Source organism: Drosophila subpulchrella, chromosome 3R (genome assembly GCF_014743375.2).
Source record: "Drosophila subpulchrella strain 33 F10 #4 breed RU33 chromosome 3R, RU_Dsub_v1.1 Primary Assembly, whole genome shotgun sequence".
NCBI classification, from domain to species: domain Eukaryota; kingdom Metazoa; phylum Arthropoda; class Insecta; order Diptera; family Drosophilidae; genus Drosophila; species Drosophila subpulchrella.
This window is the reverse complement of record NC_050609.1, coordinates 8,158,277-8,171,501: the sequence shown is the minus strand read 5'-3', so window position 1 is coordinate 8,171,501 and position 13,225 is coordinate 8,158,277. Positions and strand designations below refer to the sequence as shown.

The 13,225-nt window shown below is 42.8% G+C and overlaps 1 protein-coding gene across 19 annotated transcripts in view; it reads right to left on the bottom strand.

Annotated features, from left to right (window-relative positions):
• Nucleotides 1-13,225, bottom strand: part of LOC119563516 (RIMS-binding protein 2) — a 29,360-nt gene that overhangs the window by 6,135 nt on the left and 10,000 nt on the right. For 4 of the 19 annotated variants that reach the window (XM_037876964.1, XM_037876981.1, XM_037876975.1 and 1 more), the window contains exons 6-18: nt 12,700-13,190; nt 10,742-11,291; nt 10,566-10,677; nt 9,687-9,865; nt 9,410-9,610; nt 8,947-9,137; nt 7,439-8,129; nt 6,746-6,984; nt 5,561-5,641; nt 3,951-4,496; nt 3,091-3,420; nt 2,931-3,023; nt 2,036-2,324 (exon numbers count right to left, since the gene is read on the bottom strand). In XM_037876964.1, coding sequence (XP_037732892.1) covers nt 2,036-2,324; nt 2,931-3,023; nt 3,091-3,420; nt 3,951-4,496; nt 5,561-5,641; nt 6,746-6,984; nt 7,439-8,129; nt 8,947-9,137; nt 9,410-9,610; nt 9,687-9,865; nt 10,566-10,677; nt 10,742-11,291; nt 12,700-13,190 — 3,993 coding nt within the window. The remainder of the gene's footprint in view (nt 1-2,035; nt 2,325-2,930; nt 3,024-3,090; nt 3,421-3,950; nt 4,497-5,560; nt 5,642-6,745; nt 6,985-7,438; nt 8,130-8,946; nt 9,138-9,409; nt 9,611-9,686; nt 9,866-10,565; nt 10,678-10,741; nt 11,292-12,699; nt 13,191-13,225) is intronic. The other 15 variants (XM_037876965.1, XM_037876967.1, XM_037876966.1 and 12 more) reach the window with 15 other exon arrangements.

Genomic DNA, 13,225 nt, shown 5'->3' with positions numbered 1-13,225 from the left:
CAAGCTTTTGTATGCAGTTTACGGGATATTTTAGATAAGATATAAGTTATATGTAGCATTTGGACGGGCACTTTATCGGCTTAGTACATATGGCATTGTATATAAGTTATAAGTTATATGGAAATAAGTAGTTAAAATTTAAGTCAAGTATTTTACAATATAAAATGTACATTAGATACAGAAAATACTGCTCGTATTCATTTGAGAATTTATATATTTTTTTTTTGGATTTTTGGTGCTTGGAGCCCTTGCTGATGCTGTTGTTGTTTTTGTTGTTATATTTTTGAACAAAAATTAACAAATATCAAATATATATATCGAAGAAGCTAATTGGCAAACAAACAAGACCAACATTCAGAAAACCAGGAAAGGAAAGAAGTCAACGAAAAAACGAACAGAAAATATTCGAAAAGCAACGAGAGGAAACAACGCTAAAAGAAATATTTGATTCGAAAAGCAGATACTCGTACTCGTTTAACGTTATTTTTTTGGGGGTGGGTGGGGTCTATTATTTTTGGGGTGGTTCGGATATCGGGGACTCAAGAGGTTCAAAACTTTTGAAGTACCATACTGCTGTACTCGTAGTTCCCTAGGATCTGTCCACCAACTAATCTCTGGCTCCGTCTCCATCAGTGGACTCAAGGCATTCTGGGTGACTTTTCACATTGGCATTACTTCTTTTTTGGTACAAGGCACATTCAGAGGTTGACTTTAAGTGATCTATGGCTCGGTGGTGATCAACTAGGCAATCAATATCAATTCATTCGGCAATTCAGGTGCAAGTAATTCGTATCGTTAAGGCAAACACAATTGCTTCACTAAAAACCAAATCAAAAGCAAGTTAACAAAAAAAAACTGTTTTCAAATATACTTTTTTTTAGTAGAGTAACATGCAAGAGATCATCTAGAAATTTACACGTCTAGAAAAAGGCACGCAAGACAAGGAGAGACAGGATACCAAAAAGAAGAAGAAAGGGTAATCAAACAAAATATTGGTACAGACAAGTTAAAGAAAGCTAAGTGAAAGAGTTATATACAAAGGAAAGACGATATAGGAAATGAACATGATTAAATGGGCCTGAAGTATCTGATATTTGTTCTTTGATTTCTTCATTTCAGGATGATTACATGATTGATCAATGGTGATGCTTAATGCTTGGGAAATATATATGTTATATTGTGTGTGTACAACAACAAGAACAACAACTATCTATTGTATATTTTTATTGGATTAGAATTATATCATTGGAGTCCAAACAGAAAATCGTACAAAACAAGAAGGAAATATTTATATAAGTATATATATAAGTTGGAAATATCGAACTGATTGGTGCTGAAAATTATTTAATTTGTACATCAACAAAAATCGCATTTAATATTAATAAGAAAAAAATTGGGAGAAAAGAGTTGTACAAAAGTTCGCTCGGAATCGTAATCGTAATGGAAATCAAATTAGCGGCGTTCAAAATTAGAATTTGTATTCAACTTGTAACTGTTTTGTTTCACTTGAAATTTTTGCGATAGAGAGTTAAGACAGAAAGAGAGAAGGAGTGAAAATATTCTCTGTGTTCGCTGATTTGTAATATATATCGTTTGGGGAAAACTAAAACGGAAACGAAAAACATATTTGGGGAATATCGGAACAGAAATGGATTGCTATAGTAGTATAGTATATATTATCCCGCTGGTGGAATTGTTTATGTAGTCTGGAAGAACCTGCATAGTTATTCATCTTATAAAGTGCTTTCGAGATTAAAGTACATGTTATGTATTTTATTGTAGTATTGGCTTTTAGAATTTTCTTATTTTTTTTTTTTTTTTTGAAAACGAATCAACCGAAAAGGAACCGAAAACGTTAAAAATGAAACTGTTTGTAAGCCCGAAAGATAAGAGTTGTTCGAATCGGTTTTCAGTATCATTCGATCATTGGTTAATTCGTATTCAAATCGAACGGAAGAAACGCAAGAGTAAATGTAAACGAAAAAGGCGAAAGTCCATTTGGCATCTCGATCTGATCTGCACAAAGCCTACTTACTTTTGCCCGGCTGTGCGCGCCCGCCCATTCCGGGCATCATGTTGTCGCGTGGCGGGGGCGGCGGACCCCTCGCTCCTGGCCCCTGACCCCTGCCCCGCTGGCTCAGCCCGCCTCTGCCGGCCGCTCCGCCCGGCCCCATCTGGTTGTTGTACTGCTCGGGCGCGTCCGCCAGGAAGTTCGACGGCACCAGGCCCCGCACGCCGTCCAGCTCGCCCATGTAGAAACCGTCTTCGTCCATATCACCGTAAACGAGTATGATTTCGCCCGTCTTGAAACACAATTCCACCTGCTGTGAGTGGGAGGAGGTCAAATGTTCTAAATCAGTATTGAATTTTAAAATATATTAATATCATATTAAATTGTTCATCAAAACAGGCCTAAAGTATCTGCTACTGATGATCTGAACATGTTTTTAAGGTTGAACTTAGATGTTTACTATTAAATCAGAATAGTTTCAAGCTTCTTATTTCACTTTTCTCATTTTAAATAATATTAATGGTCTCCATGTATATTTTCAGTATGTTTAAGTATCTGAATTGGTAGTCAATTTCCAAGCTCCTGTTTCCATATCATCAAACTTTTCATTGTAACTTTAATGACTATTGCAAATTAAGCATACCTATAAGTATATATGTAATGAAGGCTATGATGTGGAACAACACAACGAACCAAAAATTAAGATAAATATTTTTTCTGAACCTATTCTTTTTAAATCGATTTTTAGATAAAACAAGCCAAGTCAGGTTTACGAGTATTTACAGATTTATAAAATGTAATAAGTTGTTTGATAAAATATCTGTAATGTAAGTATTTCAATCTTATCTTTTCCATTTAAATAAAATTAAGTATAGCTTCTAGCAATAGTTCAGTTTTAGGATCCTAAGTTTTTAATTACTTCATTCGCCATGGGAGGCACAACATGTTGACTAAAACCTAAGCTGCCAAATATACCACCCATTAGACCACTTCCCGCTTGACTTTCCCGCCGCTTAAGAAGGCATTTAAAATTAAATATATAACTGAAAATGAATTGAAATCTAGGGACTAAGACTCACCTCGGCATCCACATTGGGACTCAACTCCTGGGGATCGTAGTCGTAGAGGGCGATCATCCGCTTCACCGGCATGTTGGCATAGATGTCGCCCCACCGATCGCGGCTCACGTTCCTCATACTTTGCTGCGGAGCTCCCTGGCCGGGCATCACCTGGGCGGTCCCACCCACTCCGCCTGCCTGACCCTGGCCCATTTGACCGGTAGCCTGACCTCCGGCCGTCATGGAGGCAGTGGTGTCCTCCACCTCGGAGACCATGTTGTGCGGCACATAGCCCCTGCGACCACGCAGCTCGCCCCAATAGAAGCCATCCGCATCCTTATCACCAAATACCTATGTGGAACAAAGGTGTATAAACCAAGAATTACCATATTAGTAAGCTATATTTTAAGATACAATAGGACAATAGTGATTATTGTAGTTGGTAAGTGTATTGAGTGCATAACGCTAACTTAACAAGTATTTATGGAACTATTAGAAGAGAGAACAACGTCTACAAAGTGGATATAGAGTACGGTTTGGTTAGATATTGGGTTGGTCAGGGGTTTACTCTCAATGAATTCTGATTCTGACGATGGTGTTTGAGTGTTAAGAGTTCGAGTTGGGGGCGAAGGAAAAACATGCACTGATTCATTCAATTAGCGCAACAAGCAAGCGCAGCCAATTCTGGACATCAATTTGCATCTTCGATTGGGATTCTGATCTGCGGATCTGATCGGATCGAAACGGGGCTCACCATATCATGGTTGCTGGTTGATCTGCGAGTTAACTGCGGCTGCGGCTGGAAAGTGTCTTTGGTCTTGGTGGTTCTGGTGGTTCAGTGTACGGATTGGGTTTACGGATTGGGGCTCTGGGGTTCTTACCTTGATCGTGTCGCCCTCCTGGAAGGGCAGCTCTTCGTCGCAGCCGTCGGGATTGGGACTCATCGTGGATGGGTCGTAGTCGAACATGGCCACAAAGTAGCGGGGTTTCTTCTGGGCCCCGGGCATTTGGCCAGGCTGTCCCGGCTGTCCGGATTGTCCCGTCTGTCCTGGTTGTCCTGGCTGCTGGCCGGGCATCATCTGGCCCTGCTGCATTTGCTGCTGCTGTTGTTGCTGTTGGTTTAGTTGTCCTCGTGGTCCCATCATCTGGCCAGGCATTTGACCGGGCATCTGACCAGGCATTTGACCAGGCATTTGGCCAGGCATTTGACCTGGCATCTGACCCGGCATCTGCCCCTGCATTTGACCCTGCATCTGCTGGCCCTGCATGTTCAACTGGCCAGGAACTGGTCCTCGAAAGCGTGGCCCACCCATGGGACCCTGAGGTCCATAGGGTTGCTGCTGCTGTTGTTGTTGCTGGGGTCCCTGGGCTCTTCCCGGTATCGGGACCATGCCCCTTTGCGTTCCTGTAGCACCTTGTTGATAGCCCTGGTTCCGCCGAAATTTAAATCAATTTGAATGAATTTAAAATTTTGTTAGCTTTTTGTTTTTGAACTCTTTTTTTCGGGGTGTTGCAATTAGTAGTTAGTACTCTGTTTTTCATTCACATTGTCTTTAGAGAGGTTTCCGAGGTTTTAGCAAGGCGTTTTAGAGGCGTCTGCGTTTAGCTGGTTTTTCTCTTTAGACAACTAAGGAAGTACGAAAGCTGTGTGTGTTTATGTGTGTCTATGTGTCGATGGAGCATTACGAGCTAAATACATTTAAGAACTGAAAAGCCAAAGATCTATAGCTGATAGAGTCGGTTGTACGAAGCTATACGAGTATGTTTACTGAGGGGTTGGAATGTCATCGGTAGTAAGAAAGCACGGGTTCGAGTTCAGAGTATCTTTGTGGGTGTAATTGGATTCTGGGTAGCTATAGGTGGTATCTTCTAGTGGCTGGTGTGGGTGTTTACACATGTTTCTAGCATTAGCTGCGAATTTACATACGTATTATGTACAGTCAGTTGGGTTCTTTACACAGATTAATTGGAGAGATTACAAGAGTAGATTTGGGAAGTAGTTCAAGTAGTGGCTCTGTAAAGGGTAGCCTAAGCATCGATTTAAATTAAAGTAGTTGTATTGGTAGTTCTTCCTTCTAAGATTTACTTATCGTAAGACCAGAAGAAGCCATGCACTTTTTACCCCTATTTATACACTTGTTTTCCAATCTTTAAGACTTTTTGTGGTACTTACAGGTCAGACGAAATATTCAAAATTTAGTTCCCTAAAGGCATACTTAATTACTTGCTAAGGAAAAGAATCAGAACAAATCTACAAACAACTTAAACGAAATCAAAGTCTGTCATATACTTCGTTTTGCTTCAATATACAAGCTAGATTTTTCCATTTTTTAGCGCAATTTCTAGCCAAGCTAACCAAATAAATATGTCGAGAATCTAGGATCTAGATACTTGTACGCAAAGTGTTACAGATATACTGATATATATTACTTATGACTAGTGTGGTGTTGCGAGGTGTGTAATATGCGAGAATGTTGTGGGTAAAACTTACATTCTGGTTCACTTGACTCTGTGTGGGTTTCGAGAAGAGGCCACCGAGCAGGCCACCTAACAATCCGGAGCCTGCGTCGGGCTGTATGTCGTTATCGGTTATCGGTTATCGGTATCAGTATCGAGGTATCGAGGTGTACGATTTTCAGTTTTGGTTTCGGTTTCATATAATGAAAATGAATATGTACTTGTTTTGTTTAAAATTGTTCTTTGCATTGCGTTTTCCTTAAGAAAATACTTTTTGGCATTTCCGCTCAATACTTAGTTAAATCTCTAGTTTAGATCCGAACAACTCAACAAAGTTCAAAATCTTATTATTATTTGGTAATTGCAATTTGCTGCTGACATGCTAATTGTGAACTATACTCAAACGAACTGAAAACCCAAAAACAAATGAAACTCAAAAGGTTCTAGCAAAAGTGGCATACTCTGGCATATCTCTTTAAATCGAAAGAGGAAAACAGAACTTAAATTATAAAAGAAACAAGGAATAAGAATTACTTTACATACATACAAGTTCTTTGGGTGGGAGAAGGTCTCAATTCAATTGCTTGGGTTCGGTTCTTATCACAAAGATCGGGGACTCAACTGTCTCGCAGTTCTTTGACATGTGAAATTTGTGTTAATTTGGTGCGATTGTCTTAACAATTTCTCTCAGTGTATGTATATAATATAGGTTCATTTGCAAAACAAATAGACCGAAAGTATTAGGATAGTATATATGAAAACAAAGGCAGTCCAAAAGATATTGGAGGATAAACAGATAGAGAGAAGATGTAAGGAAATGGTAAATGTTAAAATAAATGAAGGTCAACATTGAACTCTTAAGAGAAAGATATAGAAAAGTGGGGGCTTCGGAAACGATTTGATATTGATGCAATGGGTAAAATCAATTTTTGTTCGAAAGTGCGCGGGTTTTCACAAGCAATGGGTATCAATTCGAAGGTTTTCCTTTGTGTGACTAGCATTCGGATGGATAGAATATGTGGGAATTTACACGAGAATAACTTATGTACATTCTTCGATGGTGTGTTGGCTTCAAGATTTTCAGATACAACAGAATTTAGAAGAGTTCTTAGCCAATTGATTCGAAATGATAAAACGAAACGAGTTCACAGAACATTATTTACAGTGTACGCGTGGTTGGCGTCGACTCCAAGGCGTCGCACCTGCACCACCCACTCACCTGGTGACCCGGTTGACCCGGCTGCGGCTGCATGCCCTGCTGCTGCTGCTGCATCTGGTTGGGATCATACTGCCCGTGATCCTGCTGGCCCATCATGTGCTGACCCTGCTGACCCTGCTGCCCGGGCATCCCGCCCATCTGCTGCTGCACCCCGGACATCCCATGCGGTCCCTGCGGCAACTGCGGACCCATGCCCATCTGGTTCGGAACCCTTCGGGCCACGGCATTGCGAACGGTGTCTGTGGAAGGACATATCAGGAATTGGTTCAGTTTTGTGTTACCGAAATCAACAGCAAATTATATAGAAAGCGGGGATCCAACAAGTATCCCTCAGTAATACGAGATCGCGAATTCTTCAAAACTAGAGAAACTGTTTAATACCACTCTAGCAATTTTAATAGTATTTAATAAAAGTTTACAAAATGATGCTGCGAGTTCTTTAGAAAAACAAACATCTACATTAATCACATTACCACTTTGATGGCTCGCATAAAAATATCGCGAATTCTTTAGAAAATACGGAATCAGCAGCTACTCACTACTATTTTGAATACCTTTTATTATATAAAATCCCTAACTAATTAATTTACAAATGTACCTCGCGAAAACCATTTAGCAATATGTGCTAATCGATTAAAGTACCCAATCGTTTCCAAAGTACCGCGATTTCTTTAGACCAAAATCATTACTCACTTGGTATCAAGATGGGCGCACTGTCCGCCGACTGGGAGTCCCTAGATTTGGTGCGGATGGTGACGGCGCGCGGATTGAAGACGCCCAACTTGCCAATGTCGATGAGGGCGTGGTCGCCGGTGGGCGAGTTGATGTCGGTGACCTTCTTACCATCGGCGTACACAGCATAGCCGGTTACAGGCCCCGTCGAGGTGGGCCTGTTAACCGGCTGCCATGTCACCAGAATGGTACCGTCCTGCGGGCCGGCCTCCAGCTGTATCTCCTGCGGCGGATCGGGTAGGCCCTTGGTCAGGGTTCGGAAGTCGGCATACGCTCCGGGCGCCTCCTCCTGACCCGGCCTGCCGGTGACTCCTGTCTGGCCCATCGGATTGGTTGCATGTTGGCCCACGGCCCGCAGGTGCTTGGCCCGCACGGTCACCCGGTATTGGGTGCTCGGCGCCAAGCCCGTGATCGTGTGCCTGTACATGCCCGGCTTGACGGTGCGCACCTCCACATTGTTCACACACACCACGTGCTGGTGGTTCGAGTTGGCCGGCAGCCATGAGATGACCGCCGAGGAACAGGTTATGTGCGAGGCGCGCACCGCCGAGGGGCCCAGGTGGGCGGTGTCCCGCCCGATGATCATCGTGCAGGCGGCATCCCTAGAGGTCTGCCGGTTCTGGGTCACGCTCCGCACGCTGATGCGGTGCGGCTGAGGGATGGAAAGATGTGGTTAGGATTACTTGGTTCCATATAGAGAACAGTGAATGAGAAAACGTCTTGTAAAATCAAGAATTAAAGTAAAGGTTCTTATCTTTGGAACAGATCCCTTCTTGACAATCCTTAAACATTTAAAAAATATAATGAGTACAATTAATCTCTTAACTAAAAACAACAAATTTTGTATTCCACATGATAAGTTTAAGTAGATATTTTAAGGGTTCAACTCACTGTATATTTTGGTGTTAAGCAACTCCTTAGAAAAAAAAAATACTGTATATTAACCTTAACTTCATTCTTCAAATACTATTAATCTATTAAAAAACATACAATTTTAACTCGCCAGATGAAATTTGAAATGACCTATTAAGTATTTAACTTGCTGGTAAATTAGTTGGTTAAAAAAAATCTTGAAAATGTATGTCTTTCAAGTAGTAATCTAAACTTTAATTAAGTAAAATGAATACCATTAATAACAGTGTGTGTTTTTTTATGATTAGTTAGGATTGAGTTTATATGTAGTCTATACTGGTTAAAAAATTTGTTTAGATTAAAAGGTAAGTGTTTTACAGACAAAAAATGGAGTGTGAGATTATTGCACTGGATTGTTTATAAGTTGCATGCCAAAGTTAAAGAAAGTGAGAAAATGGTATCTTATGATCCGAACAAATCGCCTAAAAGCAAGATGCAGTCAGCTTGTTTAAAGACGGTTCATTCGCAATCTGTGGGGTCTTCTGGTGCGAGGACACAGCTCTATTCTTGATTTTATAGGGACTTCTTCTCATCCGAAGTAAGGAGGCGCTTCTCACCCGCGTGGAGTCAACGCCCTCGATCAAGGCGCGTGTGCGTTCGTTGGCCTTCACGGTGACCTTGAGCACGCCGTCCACGTAGACGTGGTAGCTGTCGATGAGGTTGTAGCCCACTGGCTCCGGCGGCGACCAGCCAATGAGCACGCTCTTGTTCAGCTGCCGTTCCAGCGTCAAGTGCTTGGGTGCTGGAACTGCGGGGAGGAGCAAGAAGTGTGTCATTAGCCAGCTGATTGAGGCTCTAAATGCAGCGGACTATAAGTGCTAGCGATGCCTCACAGGCAAGCGTTAAACGGGGTTAAGTCAGGTTAAATCAGGAGATCAGGAGATCGGGAGTGACCAAAGGATCTAAGTTATGCTCACATTCATGCCATGCACGGCGACGCACATTCGAGGATCGCCACAAAAACCAAAAAGATTAAACACATGAACAGGACCAATGCTGAATTGGACCAGGAATAGTTACCATTGTCGCTGATGTCGTCCTGGTCGTGCTCCAGATCGGTGTGCGTCTCACTCAAACGGGCCAGATCCTCGTGGGTGTGTGTGAGCAATGGGTTGTGCGGCGGCAAGGAGGGCAGCGATGTGGTGTCGCACTGCATCGACCCATCTTCGGCATCGCGCAGTGTGGACAGCACCGCCTGGTGGAACTCCAGGAGGTCGTCGCCTAGCAGATACATATGCAAAGGATTGGGCTTAGTGGTGGGTACTATTTTAGAGATCGGGCTAGGGGATTCACTCACCCACTAAGCGCTGCACAAAGGAGGCCGGAACGAGGCCACGTCGCCCGTCCAGCAGCTCCGCATCCAGGTAGCCACCTTGGGGCTCCCCGCTGGTCCACACCAGCAGATAGTCGCCGGCGCACAGGGAGAGCTCGCCCTCAGCCTCCCTGCAAGGCATGGAAGAGAATTCATTATGCACACTGAAAATAACAGAGGTTAGTCTGGGTTGTTCTATGGAGATATGGAGGTTCGGTTCGTTATCATACAACCATTGGGAAGATCGTTTGGGGGATGCGCATAAGGAAAATCGTTTAGTTATTGTAGTTTTATTAAGAAGTTACTTTAAAAAAAAATGTTATATGAAGTACAAAACCTTACAACCTCTTTTTACAAAATAAGATTACATAATTGCACAACTTTAAGAGCAATTTTTTAAGTAAGCATGTTCTAGTAATTAATATAATTATTGATTAATATAATTTTAACATTTTATAGCAAGTGTTAAGATATAAAGTGCTAGGAAAACATTCCAAACTTTAAATATTACGTATACGACTGGTTTGCCAGTGAAGTTATATAAATGGATTGCATACTTTCAGGAGCCAAAACTAGTAGATGTTATAAAAATTCGAATTTGTTGGAACTAAGTGGTTTTCTAAAGGTTCACTAAAATAATTTGTATTTTAATTCTTGATCAAATTATTAAAAAAAAATCATTTTTGGTTTAAAAACAAAATGGATTGATGATTAAATTAGGTTATTTAATGTACAAGTTGGTATGACTTTAAATGTGACAAATATGATGGATGATGAAATGTATGCCTAAAAATGATTTTCTTATCTTTATGCTATGGGGAAATGGTTATAAATATGATTTTATAAACAGCCCTGACTACTTACTCTGGAGGATCGTAGGGAAATCGGGCTATGAACACGCAGCAGCGTCCCTTTCCGGGAATATCGAGCATATCCACCTGCGGTTCGCTGGCTCCATTCAGGCCATGATTGCGAGCTGTTAGTAAGAGGAGTTATTATTGTTATAACCTATGATATAAGACATGATATGATATACTCACTGTCCAGATCCAGGGCACCCAGTGCCAGGCCGCCGCGGTTGTGCATCATGGAGACGCTGAGGCCGTCGGTGAACTCGTCCAGTCCCCAATTGCTGGGCGGGATGGGTGAGCAGGGCGAGCTGCGGTTGTACCGCGTCAGCGGAATGTCGATCTCGTCCAGCATCTTCATCTTGGAGGCCTGTCGCAGGGCAGCGGCGGTGAATGGGTACGAGGCGCTCGAGGCGACGTCCAGGAAGGGCGGACCATAGGTGCTGCCCAGGCCACCGGCTCCTCCGCCGCCGCTCAATCCGTATAGTGAGGTCGCTCCGGTGATGCCACCGCCACCGGGTCCCATTCCACCCAATCCTCCCAGGCCGGAGGCACCCACTCCCAGCAGGGCACCGGTGTCCAGCAGGCCCAGATTGGCCATCGAGGGATGCGTCAGCGAGGAGCCGCCGCCGGCGCCCAGTCCCGAGTAGCTGGTGGAGCCACCAGGAGGCAGGTTATGCGAGTTGAGTGACAGGAGGGGCATGGTTGTGCTCTGCAAATTGTACAGCTGTATTGTTCCGCGCTTCTCGAGGGGATTGGATTCGGTTTATGTTCAAATTCGATTTCAAATTCAGTTGCCATTTGTGTGTGTTTTGGTTTTGGTTTTGGTGTGGAATTTGGGATTTTCGGTTCGATTTTTGTATATTTTCAGAATTTACAGGGTATTAGTATCAGTGGTTTTTTTGTGGTATTTGTACAGGTGTCGTTACACAAACATAGGATCACACACACACACACAGAGATACAAATGCAGACATACATATAAATCGATTCGATTCAATTCGATTGATTCGTTTTGGAGTTAGGAGAAGAATTCATCATTAGAGCGAAGAATAGATAAAGAGAGAGAGAGAAAGGGAAGACAGAGAAAGCACATAAAACGGAAAGAGAGATCACAGATACACGTTTATTCGGCTGCGAGTGTCAAAACGCATCTAGAACGTCTTAAAAAGGACATCTATGGCATGAACAACTGAGCATGTTGGTGGTGATTTTCGGCTGGTCATGAGTTGCTATTGATTCTGCAATTAACTTAAGCCGTTTCCAAGCGGGGATTCGTTTCATGGCTATCATGGTTATGCAACACGGCTAGCATCCAATCATCACCATCAAAAACGTTTATCAACAAGTAACGGAAAGCTTTCAAATGTAACTCCTTTAAAAGATATATACTTAGAATGCATATGTTTGTATGTCTGTAAATGCAGCAAATGTGTATACTCAATGCAATATTTTTTGAACTTTTGAAAGGGTTTTAAAACTAATCTTGATTTTATAGATAATAGTATTTATTGAGCAACTAAGCCCTGATATTATAATAGCACCTTCAAAGCATTATAATATCTCATAAGTTCAGAAAATATTAATTGAGTATGAATACCGTTTAAGGATGTAATATATGAATATATTCAGGTGGATTACATTCATGGATAATATTTTAAAACTATCCCCAATGTACACATATCTTTATAACACAGGTGATTGAAGAAGTGGGGAAAATTTCTAACATGCCAGCGGAATCAAGGGAAGTGATACAATTGATTATGTAACAGGCAATTGAAAATTATAACTAATTTTACATAAATCTGTGATGTTTGTGATTTGGTGTGTAATGTGAGGGTGTTTTTTCAGTGGGGTGGCTCTGTATGTGAATGCTTTGTATTTCCATCAGTAATGAGACTACAACAAACGGCCGGCGGCTGCAGCAGCGACGAACGATCAACGAACGAAAGCGGATATGATCGCTATATACGATATATGCTAGTCTATGTGGCTACTTAAACGGATCGAATGTACATACAATACTGATAGGTTATAACGTATATAGCATAAGATGTGGCAAGCTTGAAAGCAAATCGATCGGCAGCGTTTTAATGTTGCTGTAATTGCTGTTGTTCGTAGTTCATTGCGATTGAAAATAGCTGGTTTACCTGACTTAATGCCGTTGGCATAGCCTTCATCGTGTGAATATTTACCGGCAGGGGTGGAATGCCAGTGATTCCACTAGTTCCGCTCAGCAGCTTCTCCACGGACGTCTGTCCGGTGCCGTACTGCATGGATTGTATGGCATGGCTGCTCAGACTGGAGGATATGCCACTGATTGAGTTGGGCACCAGGGCCGATATGGATGATAGGCCGCCCCCGCCCCCGATACCACCTCCTCCCCCACCTCCTCCTCCTCCTAGGCACCCCGATCCCGCCGAGGAGGAGGCGGCGAGGGCAGCAGCGGCGGCCACGCTGTGCGAGCCAAGGCTGGTGCCGCTCAGGCTGGTGCTGGCCCCGCCCCCTCCGTTGGGCAGCGTGGAGGCCAGCGACTGTGGGAGGCTCGAGTAGCCGGAGGAGAGGGCCGATATGCCGCCCCCACTTCCGCCCCCGCCGCCCAGAACGGCCCTTTTGTAACGGTTCAGTTCTTCTTCGAGTTCTGCAAAGGGATATCCCTTATATTTTCCATCTATC